The sequence below is a fragment of the Coregonus lavaretus genome (assembly GCF_964263955.1).
Source record: "Coregonus lavaretus genome assembly, chromosome: 18".
Taxonomy (NCBI): domain Eukaryota; kingdom Metazoa; phylum Chordata; class Actinopteri; order Salmoniformes; family Salmonidae; genus Coregonus; species Coregonus lavaretus.
In genome coordinates this window covers 23,064,417-23,079,141 of record NC_140005.1, presented here as the reverse complement: position 1 = coordinate 23,079,141, position 14,725 = coordinate 23,064,417, and the positions used below count along the sequence as shown (strand labels likewise).

General features: G+C 39.2%; 1 protein-coding gene across 5 annotated transcripts in view; it reads left to right on the top strand.

Moving 5' to 3' along the window:
- Positions 1 to 14,725, top strand: part of LOC311145841 (steroid hormone receptor ERR2) — a gene marked incomplete at both ends in the record, with an annotated part of 49,076 nt that overhangs the window by 13,598 nt on the left and 20,753 nt on the right. For 3 of the 5 annotated variants that reach the window (XM_084182170.1, XM_084182169.1, XM_084182172.1), the window contains 2 exons: positions 406 to 815; positions 10,904 to 11,020. In XM_084182170.1, the coding sequence (XP_084038296.1) occupies positions 406 to 815; positions 10,904 to 11,020 (527 nt within the window). Of the gene's footprint in view, positions 1 to 405; positions 816 to 10,903; positions 11,021 to 14,725 lie in introns of those variants that run through there. The other 2 variants (XM_084182173.1, XM_084182171.1) reach the window with 2 other exon arrangements.

Below are 14,725 nucleotides of genomic sequence, written 5' to 3'. Positions count from 1 at the left end.
CCCTGTGTTAGCGTTGACTGTGTTCCTGTGTTAACCGAGTGTGGTCGGTGTTGAGTGTGTTTATTGCACCTGTGTGTTCTGTCTCTCATGGCTGGTGGCGTGTGGGGCTAATGAAGCTCTTAGTATCCTCCCACCTGGTTGGTTCATGGTGAGGGTTAGGGTTAGGAAACACTGTGGTGAGGACGAGACAGAGAGGGGGAGAGAGAGATCAGAACGAAAGAGAGCAGCTGAAGTGTCACTATGGAGTAAGTCCTTCTCTTTGGAGTGTGGGAGTCTGAAGTTTGTTTTGTGGGTAGCACCAGTCGATCGGAAACGGTTGATGTCTGTAGTCTAAAAGGCCATGTTAACGACCCTGTTTCTCTCCCCTCTCTTCTCCCCTCCCCTCCCCTCTCTCCCCTTCTCCAGGCTGCTGAATAGAATGGCTGTTGATGACCGGCACCTTCCCTCCAGCTGCGGGTCCTACATCAAGACGGAGCCGTCCAGCCCCTCCTCGGTCATCGACACGGTCAGCCACCACAGCCCAAGCGGCAACTCGGACGCCAGCGGCGGCTATGTCAGCGCCATGAACAGCCACTCCAACGGCCTGGACTCTCCGCCCATGTTCACGCCCGGCGGGCTGGGCGCCGGCCCCTGCCGCAAGCGCTATGACGACTGCTCCAGCACCATCATGGAGGACTCACCCATTAAGTGCGAATACATGTTGAACTCCATCCCCAAGAGGCTGTGCCTGGTCTGTGGAGATATAGCCTCTGGGTATCACTATGGCGTGGCCTCTTGTGAGGCCTGCAAAGCCTTCTTTAAAAGGACAATACAAGGTATTTCCCTCCTGCTCCCTACAGACACACAAACACACTCAGTACAAGGGATCTGCCCCACTACACATGCAGACACTCCATACAGGGTTTTACCTCCGCTCCCCCAGCATAAAACGCACAATAGAAGATGTACTGTATCTCCCTGTGTTCCTCCTAACATAATCACCTACTGCCCTAAACCACGATCTTATTCTTAGACAGAACATCCACCAGCAGCACAGTCACTGCACACTGAGTTGTTGCATGTAGCTGTGTTCATCTACATTATTTTCCATTTATCTCCCTGGGAAAAGGTATATTTTTCAAGGCCGGTGACTCCAGTTGTGCTGCTATGAATCGTCAGCATTGCTAAAACACCCACGGTAACTTAATAGTGAAGGGAATTACATGCAGTGCAGCACAGTATGAGGAAACACATGTCCACAGGGGCTGCATACACAATGGACAGCCACACACAGGACAGGCCACTAGCCAGAGCCCGCCACTCGCAATGACATCATCAGCTGGGGTCAGGCTAGGAAGGGGGCAGTGGTGGTGACATCATCATCAGGGATCAGATTTGGTGGAGAGTGGATGTGCTGTGTGCCCAGATGCCTGTGGGGGGTCCAAAGCAGGAGGTTGACTATATCTGTCGTGTGCGTCTGGAGAATAGGCTGTGAGTGGTGCAGATCTGCATGGCATGATGTATCAATGACAGGCCCCCCACTGTGTGTCTCTCTGTGTGCTCTGTCCTACATTAATCAGTGGGACCTACGGTATGGAGGGAGATATTATTGAGCCAGGGAAAATCACTGCTCAACATGCACAGCTGCCCCTGCCTAAGCTCAGACAGTCTGCTTAAGAATCTGAGAAATTAAAAGGAAAATGACAGGAGGCAAATATTGCAATATTTAGCTATAGTAATGGCATGCAGTTAGGTAAACATATTTATCTTGCAAAGGAGCCAAATTCATTTGTTCTATTTTTAGAACTTTGTTATGTTCTGTAAAAATAAAAGTCTGTATGTCTCAATTTACGTCCTTAGCTTCTTGAAAAATGTCCCCCGAAAAATGCCATTATTGTGCCCAGGTTATCGAGTGCAGGCTGTCTAGTAGTTGTTGATTTTGAACACCCCAAATCCTATCAGCTTTAAACAGTCTATGTATCTTTGCAGACAAACAAAAGCATTAGGCCAAATCCTGCTGTTTACCCATGCTGCCATCAGCTATCCTGTCTATTGACATAAGATTAAAATTTTCTCTCAAGTAACATAACTGCGCTTTTGTCCCCTTGCTACAAAACATTGACAGAGACACACAATAGTACAGAAAAGAGCAATCTGGGAAAGAAAGAGAAGTCGTAAGTGGAGCAATAGCCTGGTACATGAAAAGAAAAATGGAAAGAGTTCTTTTTTTTTCCTCCCTCACTTTACATTGTCGATTTGAAATCCCTCTCTTTCTCCTCTTGGAGGGCTGCCTGTAATGGAGCTAATCTGCTGTCGTTTGTCCGAGCCACAGGAGTTTTGTCAATAACAATCAGCGTTTGGAAAGTGTAATTAAGGCCGAGGCTTTTCATTAGGAGGAAGGGAGGGGGCTGTCTCAAGGGACTGCAGGGCCAATTAGAAACTCAGGCACGCGTCGCACGCCGGGTAATTTCAGGGAAAGGAGGGAGAAAAAACCCTAGGATTTCTTTAGATTGGAGAGGGACCCGAGCGCACTTTCAGAGGAGGAGAGGAAAGGCTTAATGGCATAATAATCAGACAGGGGTACCAGTCCAGGCAGAAGAGGACAGGGAGGAGGACCATGGGACTTTTTAGGAGGGGGATGAAGAGGGGGTGAAAGCCTCTGAATGAATAAAAATGACACAGGATGACTGGAGGAGGAATAGAGAGAGCAGTAAACAGTGGGCCATAAAGCCCTTGGATGAAGAAGAGGTTGCAGTAGATGAGACCTGATTAATGAAAGAAATAATGAGGCTGTCTATCCAGGGTGGAGGGTGTGAGACGACGTCCCTTAATGAGAACAACACAGAAGACGTGGCTTTTACACTCATTCATCACATTGGTTTTAAGCAATAACACTAAAGCTAATGGACTTTTTTCCTTGACATCTTTAGCACAAAATGAAATGCCTTTAATTCGAGAACAATTTGAGACTATAGTGACCACACGGTTGGCTGTCTGCGTTGAGTATTTTCCAGAAATCTTGGTCTCTCTACCTGGGGTTCCTAGATTCATTTAGCATGGCCTACTCTTCACTTCCCTTCTCTCCTTTACTTCCTGATGTTCCACTGCTGTAAAAGAGAACTGCTGCCCCTACCTTTTCAACAGGACGGAATGGCGAATCCATCTTCTGTCACCTAGTCATTCAGTGAAAAGCCCCCTGAACTCTTACATGGAGATAGTTACATTAGTAATGCCGAGGCACAAATTAACGTCAACCTAGATCACCATCCATCCCGGAAATACTCCTATTCTCATAGCTCCCTAATCACAGGCCCGTCCCGCACCTCGCGTGCCCTGCCAATCAAAAGCATGAATCTCTTATTGAACCTTATTTTTCTCTCATTTTGAACCCAATTGTAAAATTGCTTGAAAACCAACTGAACTCAGTGGCCCTCTTTTTTTATATGAAGTAATAGACCTTGACAGTAAGCCTGTAAAAGTCAGTTTAGATTTTGATGAGAAATACCTGCCATTTTACTGTAATTTACTTACAGGACCTGACTTTCCCTCACTGCCCTGGCACAGGTCCTGAAAAGCCATAAAATAAATTGAGACAGATAAATATCGAGAGAAGAAAATCATTTTTTTCTTCTTTCCTTCTCTGATTTTAATGTTCTTTGTTTAATACTGTAAAACCTTTGAAACCAGAAATGAACCCAGTGTTCTGGTTCGGGGTATATATTAACCCCTCCAATGCTTGACTGACTGGCTGTATGAATAGACATTTGTCTGAGGATCAGTCCTTGAGCTACAAACGTCACTAAAGGTGAACAAATCCTGTATTTTTTAAATATATTTTTTCAGGCAGAACATACACTGAGTGTACAAAACATCCTAATATTGAGTTGCACCCCCCCTTTTGCACTCAGAACAGCCTCAATTCATCAGGGCATGAAAGGTGTCGAAAGCATTCCACAGGGATGCTGGCCCATGTTGACTCGAATGCTTCCCACAGTTGTGTCAAGTTGGCTGGATGTCCTTTGGGTGGTGGACCATTCTTGATACACACGGGAAACTGTTGAGTGTGAAAAACCCAGCAGTGTTGCAGTTCTTGACACACTCAAACCGGTGCGCCTGGCACCTACTACCATACCCTTTTCAAAGGCACTTAAATCATTTGTCTTCCCATTCACCCTCTGAATGTCACACATACACAATCCATGTCTTAATTGTCTACACTGATTTGAAGTGGATTTAACAGGTGACATCAATAAGGGGTCATAGCTTTCACTTGGATTCACCTGGTCAGTCTGTCATGGAAAGATCTTTGTACAAATGCTTTGTAAACTCAGTGTATATTGGTCTATGCACGCTGTCATTTTAGTGTAAATGAGAGAGTATGCCTGTGTGTGTGTTTGTGTTTTATGAGTGTGGTTGTTTGTGCATGGTCTCGGTTTGTTAGCTTTTAGTTGTGCCCTGTGCACGTGTCCCTCCCAGCCCCCAGTGTGGAGGGGAGGGGAGGGGAGGGGAGTGTATAGTGGAGAGAGAAGTCCCCCCGTCAACATGAGTGTCCTGTGGGTTAGCCAGGGACCAGGGTCAGCTCTACAGTGTTTGTCTGGCAGGAAGGCAGCACACCATATACATCTGCCAACACCGCCATCATACTAGGTTTTTGCAGTAATTATATAATGTTTAATATAGTGAGGTTTAATCAATATGATAAATCAACAGTCCCGATTTTCTAGAATAAAAACCAAACATGTATTGAATAAAATGAATTTTAAAGTAAGCTTCTCTAGACATAAGGGGTTTGTATAAAGGTGCCAAAGTATTGCAGTTGAGTTGATACAGTATCATACAGAACCAACAACAGAAGGGTAACAGCTTATAGATTCCAGAGACGGCTACTCTGAACATCCTGTGAACAGATGGGAAATAGATGGGCTTATTATTATGGTCTGGTTGTGCTATGACAACAGAGACAACAGGAAGAGAGACATACCTCATCTCCCTTTTCTCACACCTTTATTTACCCCAATTCCAAAGAGATGAGAGGAATTAGCATGATGATTTCTAACCCAGATATAGAATAATTTATAATTATTTAATACATCTTGGGACCCTCCACTTGATCTGTCCAATAACATTAACATAATTGCATAAGTTGTTAAAGGGGGTTGAAGGGGGAACACTACTGGAATGTTACACAGCTCTTACTCTCTCTCTCTTTAGAAAAACACTGAGCGAGGGTCAGAGCGGCGAGAGAAGCAGCTTGGCTGTGTCGAGATGGAATCCCAATGTACCTGTGTATGGCTGTGTATCTATAGGCAGGAGAGCTGCTGGAACACTGTCTGCATGCATTTAGACAGGATAATACTGTATTTAGGCCTATGTTAGTCTATAGTGAAGTTATTAAGGTTAATCCTTCTAAATGAAAAAGGAACTGTACACAGCGTTGAATAGATGACAGTTGAATAGATAACAGTTGAATAGATGATAGTTGAATAGATAATAGTTGAATAGATAACAGTTGAATAGTTGATAGTTGAATAGATAACAGTTGAATAGATAACAGTTGAATAGATAATAGTTGAATAGTTGATAGTTGAATAGATAACAGTTGAATAGATAACAGTTGAATAGATAATAGTTGAATAGATAACAGTTGAATAGATAACAGTTGAATAATAATAGTTGAATAGATAACAGTTGAATAATAATAGTTGAATAGATAACAGTTGAATAGATAACAGTTGAATAGATAACAGTTGAATAATAATAGTTGAATAGATAACAGTTGAATAATAATAGTTGAATAGATAACAGTTGAATAGATAACAGTTGAATAGATAACAGTTGAATAATAATAGTTGAATAGATAACAGTTGAATAGATAACAGTTGAATAGATAACAGTTGAATAGATAACAGTTGAATAGATAACAGTTGAATAGATAATAGTTGAATAGATAACAGTTGAATAGATGATAGTTGAATAGATAATAGTTGAATAGATAACAGTTGAATAGTTGATAGTTGAATAGATAACAGTTGAATAGATAACAGTTGAATAGATAATAGTTGAATAGTTGATAGTTGAATAGATAACAGTTGAATAGATAACAGTTGAATAGATAATAGTTGAATAGATAACAGTTGAATAGATAATAGTTGAATAGATAACAGTTGAATAGATAACAGTTGAATAATAATAGTTGAATAGATAACAGTTGAATAATAATAGTTGAATAGATAACAGTTGAATAGATAACAGTTGAATAGATAACAGTTGAATAATAATAGTTGAATAGATAACAGTTGAATAATAATAGTTGAATAGATAACAGTTGAATAGATAACAGTTGAATAGATAATAGTTGAATAGATAACAGTTGAATAGATAACAGTTGAATAGATAACAGTTGAATAGATAATAGTTGAATAGATAACAGTTGAATAGATGATAGTTGAATAGATAACAGTTGAATAGATAACAGTTGAATAGATAATAGTTGAATAGATAACAGTTGAATAGATAATAGTTGAATAGATAACAGTTGAAAAGATAACAGTTGAATAGATAACAGTTGAATAGATAATAGTTGAATAGATAATAGTTGAATAGATAACAGTTGAATAGATAACAGTTGAATAGATAATAGTTGAATAGATAACAGTTGAATAATAATAGTTGAATAGATAACAGTTGAATAATAATAGTTGAATAGATAACAGTTGAATAGATAACAGTTGAATAGATAACAGTTGAATAATAATAGTTGAATAGATAACAGTTGAATAATAATAGTTGAATAGATAACAGTTGAATAGATAATAGTTGAATAGATAACAGTTGAATAATAATAGTTGAATAGATAACAGTTGAATAGATAATAGTTGAATAGATGTGTCGAGATGGAATCCCAATGTACCTGTGTATGGCTGTGTATCTATAGGCAGGAGAGCTGCTGGAACACTGTCTGCATGCATTTAGACAGGATAATACTGTATTTAGGCCTATGTTAGTCTATAGTGAAGTTATTAAGGTTAATCCTTCTAAATGAAAAAGGAACTGTACACAGCGTTGAATAGATGACAGTTGAATAGATAACAGTTGAATAGATGATAGTTGAATAGATAACAGTTGAATAGATAACAGTTGAATAGATAACAGTTGAATAATAATAGTTGAATAGATAACAGTTGAATAGATAACAGTTGAATAGATAATAGTTGAAAAGATCACAGTTGAATAGATAACAGTTGAATAGATAACAGTTGAATAGATAATAGTTGAATAGATAACAGTTGAATAGATGATAGTTTAATAGATAACAGTTGAATAGATAACAGTTGAATAGATAATAGTTGAATAGATAACAGTTGAATAGATAATAGTTGAATAGATAACAGTTGAAAAGATAGCAGTTGAATAGATAACAGTTGAATAGATAATAGTTGAATAATAATAGTTGAATAGATAACAGTTGAATAATAATAGTTGAATAGATAACAGTTGAATAGATAACAGTTGAATAGATAACAGTTGAATAGATAACAGTTGAATAGATAATAGTTGAATAGATAACAGTTGAATAGATAACAGTTGAATAGATAATAGTTGAATATATGATAGTTGAATAGATAACAGTTGAATAGATAACAGTTGAATAGATAACAGTTGAATAGATAATAGTTGAATAGATAATAGTTGAATAGATAACAGTTGAATAGATAACAGTTTAATAATAATAGTTGAATAGATAACAGTTGAATAGATAACAGTTGAATAGATAACAGTTGAATAGATAATAGTTGAATAGATAACAGTTGAATATATAACAGTTGAATAGATAACATTTGAATAGATAACAGTTTAATAATAATAGTTGAATAGATAACAGTTGAATAGATAACAGTTGAATAGATAACAGTTGAATAGATAATAGTTGAATAGATAACAGTTGAATATATAACAGTTGAATAGATAACAGTTGAATAGATAACAGTTGAATAATAATAGTTGAATAGATAACAGTTGAATAATAATAGTTGAATAGATAACAGTTGAATAGATAACAGTTGAATAATCATAGTTGAATAGATAACAGTTGAATAGATAACAGTTGAATAGATAACAGTTGAATAATAATAGTTGAATAGATAACAGTTGAATAGATAATAGTTGAATAGATAACAGTTGAATAGATAACAGTTGAATAGATACTAGTTGAATAGATAACAGTTGGAAAGATAACAGTTGAATAGATAATAGTTGAATAGATAACAGTTGAATAGATAACAGTTGAATAGATAATAGTTGAATAGATAACAGTTGAATAGATAACAGTTGAATAGATAACAGTTGAATAATAGTAGTTGAATAGATAACAGTTGAATAATAATAGTTGAATAGATAACAGTTGAATAGATAACAGTTGAATAATAATAGTTGAATAGATAACAGTTGAATAGATAACAGTTGAATAGATACTAGTTGAATAATAATAGTTGAATAGATAACAGTTGAATAGATAACAGTTGAATAGATAATAGTTGAATAGATAACAGTTGAATAGATACTAGTTGAATAGATAACAGTTGAATAGATAACAGTTGAATAGAAACTAGTTGAATATATAACAGTTGAATAGATAACAGTTGAATAATAATAGTTGAATAGATAACAGTTGAATAATAATAGTTGAATAGATAACAGTTGAATAGATAACAGTTGAATAATAATAGTTGAATAGATAACAGTTGAATAAATAACAGTTGAATAGATAATAGTTGAATAATAATAGTTGAATAGATAACAGTTGAATAGATAACAGTTGAATAGATAATAGTTGAATAGATAACAGTTGACTAGATAACAGTTGAATAGATACTAGTTGAATAGATAATAGTTGAATCGATAACAGTTGAATAGATAATAGTTGAATAGATAACAGTTGAATAGATAATAGTTGAATAGATAATAGTTGAATAGATAACAGTTGAATAATAATAGTTGAATAGATAACAGTTGAATAGATAACAGTTGAATAGATAATAGTTGAATAGATAACAGTTGAATAGATACTAGTTGAATAGATAACAGTTGAATAGATAATAGTTTAATATATAATAGTTGAATAGATAACAGTTGAATAGATAATAGTTGAATAGATAACAGTTGAATAGATAACAGTTGAATAGATACTATTTGAATAGATAACAGTTGAATAGATAACAGTTGAATAGAAACTAGTTGAATAGATAACAGTTGAATAGATAACAGTTGAATAGATAATAGTTGAATAGATAACAGTTGAATAGATAACAGTTGAATAGATAGTTGAATATTTAATAGTTGATTAGATAACATTTGAATAGATAACATTTGAAAAGATAATAGTTGAATAGATAATAGTTGAATAGATAACAGTTGAATAGATACTAGTTGAATAGATAACAGTTGAATAGATAATAGTTTAATATATAATAGTTGAATAGATAACAGTTGAATAGATAATAGTTGAATAGATAACAGTTGAATAGATAACAGTTGAATAGATACTATTTGAATAGATAACAGTTGAATAGATAACAGTTGAATAGAAACTAGTTGAATAGATAACAGTTGAATAGATAACAGTTGAATAGATAATAGTTGAATAGATAACAGTTGAATAGATAACAGTTGAATAGATAGTTGAATATTTAATAGTTGATTAGATAACATTTGAATAGATAACATTTGAAAAGATAATAGTTGAATAGATAATAGTTGAATAGATAATAGTTGAATAGAGAACATGGCTTTGTGGTAGATAAAGAAAATAATCCAAGTTTAAGAATGCACAAAAGAAAACATCAATGATAAAATAAAAGTATTGTGTCTCCAGTATGCTTCAGAATGTGTTTCTCTGTTTTTCCATTCATGGTGGACAAGGAATGATTCTAATTCGAGTAGCTTGATATTATTTTGAAACCCTTTATTGACTACAGTAAAATGTAGGGAATCGGACACAAGGAGAATGCCATCGTATATCCTGTCCTTCCTTTCTATTGCTAATGCTACAGCACAGGCAGAAACATCTATTTTATTGTTTAGCAATGAAACTCTTTTTCATTGTGTTGTCCCGGATTCAGACGCTGTAGTAATGGACGTGAATAATGCATAAGGCCTCTTGCCTGTACACTATGTAAATAGTCAACAATGGCAACAGCGGTAACAACAGGTTTGGGGCTGCTGGAGCATTAAGTAAATGGCCGGGGGCCGTGTGTCCAGCTCTCTCCCCTGCTATTGAGGCAGCGGGCGGCAGGGTGGCCGGCCCCTCTGAGGGGGCACAGGGAAGGGATGCGGGATGCAGGCTGGATGGCTGGCTGCTCCAGGGGCCTGGAGGGGACATGCTCAGAATAAATGAGAACAATTTAGCAGGGGGCAAGGGTGGCATCTGTGAAGGGGTCCATGAGGAGTACTGGAGGTCTCCTTCTCTCCCTCCCTCCCTCCCTCCCTCCCTCCCTCCCTCCCTCCCTCCTCACCCCCACCTCTGGAAGTGACCTTGTTCCCTGGAGGACACCTCACCTCACCTCAGACACACTATTGTAATGGATTGTTGCACAGGAGATGATTAACAAATGCTGATGCCCAATGTCTGGTCTGCACAAACTGATGTATTATAGACCATAGAATACTGTGTGATATACAGTAACTGTTCCACTGGTTTTTAACCTACAGTACACAGTGCCTTGTACAATGTAAATGACAATGTCCTAAAATGTGTATTGTATCCTTACTTTTATGCTTACTTTTATTCTACATGTAAAAAAGGAGAGAAAAAAGGTAAAAACATTTAACCTTTTGCTTTTCTTTTGCCTATAACTCAATAGGAAGATACACTGCCTTATAAAGAGTGATCAAGTTAAGGCTAACCTATATTTCTTGTCCTTCTCAGGCAACATAGAATACAGCTGTCCCGCCACAAACGAGTGCGAGATCACAAAACGGAGACGCAAGTCATGTCAAGCCTGCCGCTTTATGAAGTGTCTCAAAGTGGGGATGCTCAAGGAAGGTAAGTAGATCTCTGCAAGTGTCTGTCTGTCCATCTGTCTGTTTGTCTTGGTATCACTCTCTTTATGTTAATTAAAATAATCTCAAAATTCGCAGCCGCGGCCAGACAACTGATCTGATTCCCTGGTCTGTTCTGTCCTCCCCCTACCAACACAGCAGTAAATCATGGGCAGCTGAGCTGGGGACAGAAATATGCTGAATAGGTCGATCCTGCTGTCTGAGTAATAGAAATGTAACAGTATTCCGACTGGAAAGGCTTTGGCTATGTCCCTGAGCACACACTTCGGCCAGTCTCAGCTCTCCCCGGCATATTGATCCACTAAATGTTTTCCGAACATCTCAGCTCTCTTCCTGTGGATGGTTTTATAAAGTCACGCCAACTGGGAATTCAGTGACAATTAAAAATGCTGCCGATGGATTTCTCCGGCCTGGTTTCTTACCCCCTGCCAGGCCCCCTGAGACCCCAGGCTGGTCTGCTCCTTCAGGGGGAGGCCCCCAGCCCCCTAGCCCCCTACCTAGCTGGTCCCCTCCTTGCATTACTGCCGCTTTATCCCCCTCCCCTCCTCACTTGTTGGTCTCTCCAAATAGCCCCAACACATGAATAATGAGAGCAGTGTGGCTGGGGAATGGAGAGGCGGTGTCATATTTATTTAGCTGCCCTCTGGGAAGAGCTCTTTAAGGAAACATGCTTTTTATTCCTTACTTTCTGCGCTGGTGAGAATAGGTCAAGTGGTGCTTATGTTTGACTAAGCATGATTATCCCTCCACTGCCACTGGACTACAGGATAGACGTGAAGAAAATACTCAGAGGGAGATGTTCTCTATTACGGTGGCAGAAAAACACAACATGATTAGTCATTTTATACTCTCATGAAATATTCCATAGCAGTAGCCTAATTATAATCCCTTAAAATATGTTGTTAACTATTATGAAAAAAAACACATTGTTTTTGGTATCCTTACATTTTACATTTACATTTTAGTCATTTAGCAGACGCTCTTATCCAGAGCGACTTACAGTTAGTGAGTGCATTCATTATTTTTTATACTGGCCCCCCATGGGAATCGAACCCACAACCCTGGTGTTGCAAACGCCATGCTCTACCAACTGAGCTACATCCCTGCCGGCCATTCCCTCCCCTACCCTGGACCAATTGTGCGCCGCCCCATGGGTCTCCCGGTCGCGGCCGGCTACGACAGAGCCTGGATTCGAACCAGGATCTCTAGTGGCACAGCTAGCACTGCGATGCAGTGCCTTAGACCACTGCGCCACTCAGGAGACCCAACATGACATGTAGTATACCCAGCTTTTACCCCACCCCCTTCTCCCTTAATTCACCAGAGAATGGAATGTATAGTACATCCTATCCCATTGTGTAGAGATTTCAAGTCTCCAACTCCAGACACATAGTAGTCTATATAGATCTCTGCTTCGTAACAGAATCACCTTACTGCATGCAGCGAGATAAAGAGACTGGGCCAGAAAGACAGAGTAATCGCATTACTATCCGATGAAAAATTAATGCCAATATATCATCTGGAGGAATAAGAGACTACAAAATAGGTAGTGATGGTCATAAGTGCATGGCCAGTGTCGGGTCAAAGTAGGAGATAGTATAGAGAGAGTGTATAGATGAAAAATGCAGAGAGAGACTTAGTCCAGCATTCTAATGCATACTTCTGTATATTCAGCATATCCACAGATTGAAAACGACCCTCATTTTTACAGAGTGGGTTTCTCCACATATTAGAATGGAGGTAAAGATTACCTCTGGCTCTGTGAAGTCCTGCAGGAACCAGGTCACCTTCCTCTCCCACCTTCAGCGACTCTTTTCAAACACAATCAAAAGAAGTAAATACAGTTCCCAAATTAACAGAAAGACGTGAAATGCATCTTAGTGCACGCCACACGCTATCTTCTCCTAAAAGCAAGGTCAGGCGTCTTACGGCGGCGTGTGTGAGTGTGAAACCAATGTATCTGGTCACGGGGACTAGGGACTGGAGGAGATGCTAGTCTAAGCTCTATGAAGCCATCGGCTCAACACCATGTCCAGGCTCAGGGGCTGGAGATGGTCAACGCTCATGTGACTGAAGCTACCACTCTGGAGTTCATTACTGCAGAAAGGTCATTCACAAAAAAATTAAATAATACTAATTATAACTTTACCAAAGGTGTAAGGCAGTTTCCTACCGTCAGGTGCTCTATGGAACTACAGTACATTTTAATGCACCACAACATACCTAGCATCTCTTTTTAAATGTTTACATTTTAGAGTGACTTACAGTAGTGAGTGCATACATTTGTCATACTTTTTCGTGCTGGTCCCCCTTGGGAATCGAACCCAACCCTGGCGTTGCAAGCGCCATGCTCTACTAACTGAGCCACACAGGCCATGATATGACTGAATTTCTAAACATTCAGGGAGATCTTGGAAGTGCAAAGAAATAACTTTTTTCCATCAATGCCCATGTTAAGGTTAGTAGTTAATACCTTTCAAAGCAAGGCATTTCAAGGTTTTACCTCCCCTACTGATTAAGCGAGTGATGAGAGCAGTTTATCTCTGTAGACGTCTTAAGGGAAGTGTAAGGGAAGTGATCTCCAAAGATCAGCAGTCCGCTTAAAGGGGATCTGCCAGAGACTTGAGTAGAATCGCTCTACTTTCCCCCGACTGTATAAAAGAGGAAGTGATCAATAGAAGAATCAAATGTCAGAGGCTACAGGTTTTTCCTCTGATCAATGGAGGGAGATCACAGCTGAGAGGGAGAGAAAGCGGAACAGATACTATTCAGAGAGATTACATTGACATAATTCAGTGGCAGATGCCCTCTGCCCCCTCACACACACGCAGACACACACACACACTCCCATGCTACAGTATTGCTGTGCTACCTCTCAGTAATATGCTCTATCCTGTTATGTTCCCTGGGCTGACAGGTGAGAGCACTACAACAGAAGGAGGGAGAAATGTGCTGATACACAATATACCTTCCTGTATATCACTCTGTATATCACACAACCACATCCCACAATAGCACCCCTATCATCCTTACAGGAACATAAAGTACATACACATAAAATGAATTCACGCAAACACATAAGTAAGACATGTACACAGACAGCCACTGAGTGTGTGCTTCCATAAGAACCTAGTAAAATAATGAATATGCAAAGTGAGCTGTTTCAAACAGCACAATGTTTTTAAACATAGTGTAACTTGGCCTTCATATGGATCCTGCATCTTGAGTGTGGAGTGAACCCAGTGTGATGTTACTGCAATAGGGTTAGATAGTTCCACTACGCTAGGGCAGGTGGACGGAGCATGTGATGAGAGCAGACTGGGGGCCCAATCAGCAGATAGGGATCGAGGGGCCATCGTGTGACCATTTTTCCGCTGCCCTCGCTCATCACCACTCGTGATTAAAAATGCTACAACACGCTTACAAGCATGCAAAGCTGGCAACAGGGGCTCTTTGAAATAGTGCTGACGGGGGTTTAGCGGGGCGGCTGCCTTGAAAGGCAGGGTTCACCATGCCTTGCCATGTGGCCTTCTGATTTTCCCAGCTAAAATAGGGTCCGCCTAAGCCCCCCTTGGCACTGCCAACCATCCCAGACATCCTGACACTTTCCCCAGGGAGAGACACCCAGAACAGGTGACAGGCTCAAAATAAGGGCCCCTACTACGACCGGCCACACAAAGTGAGGGAA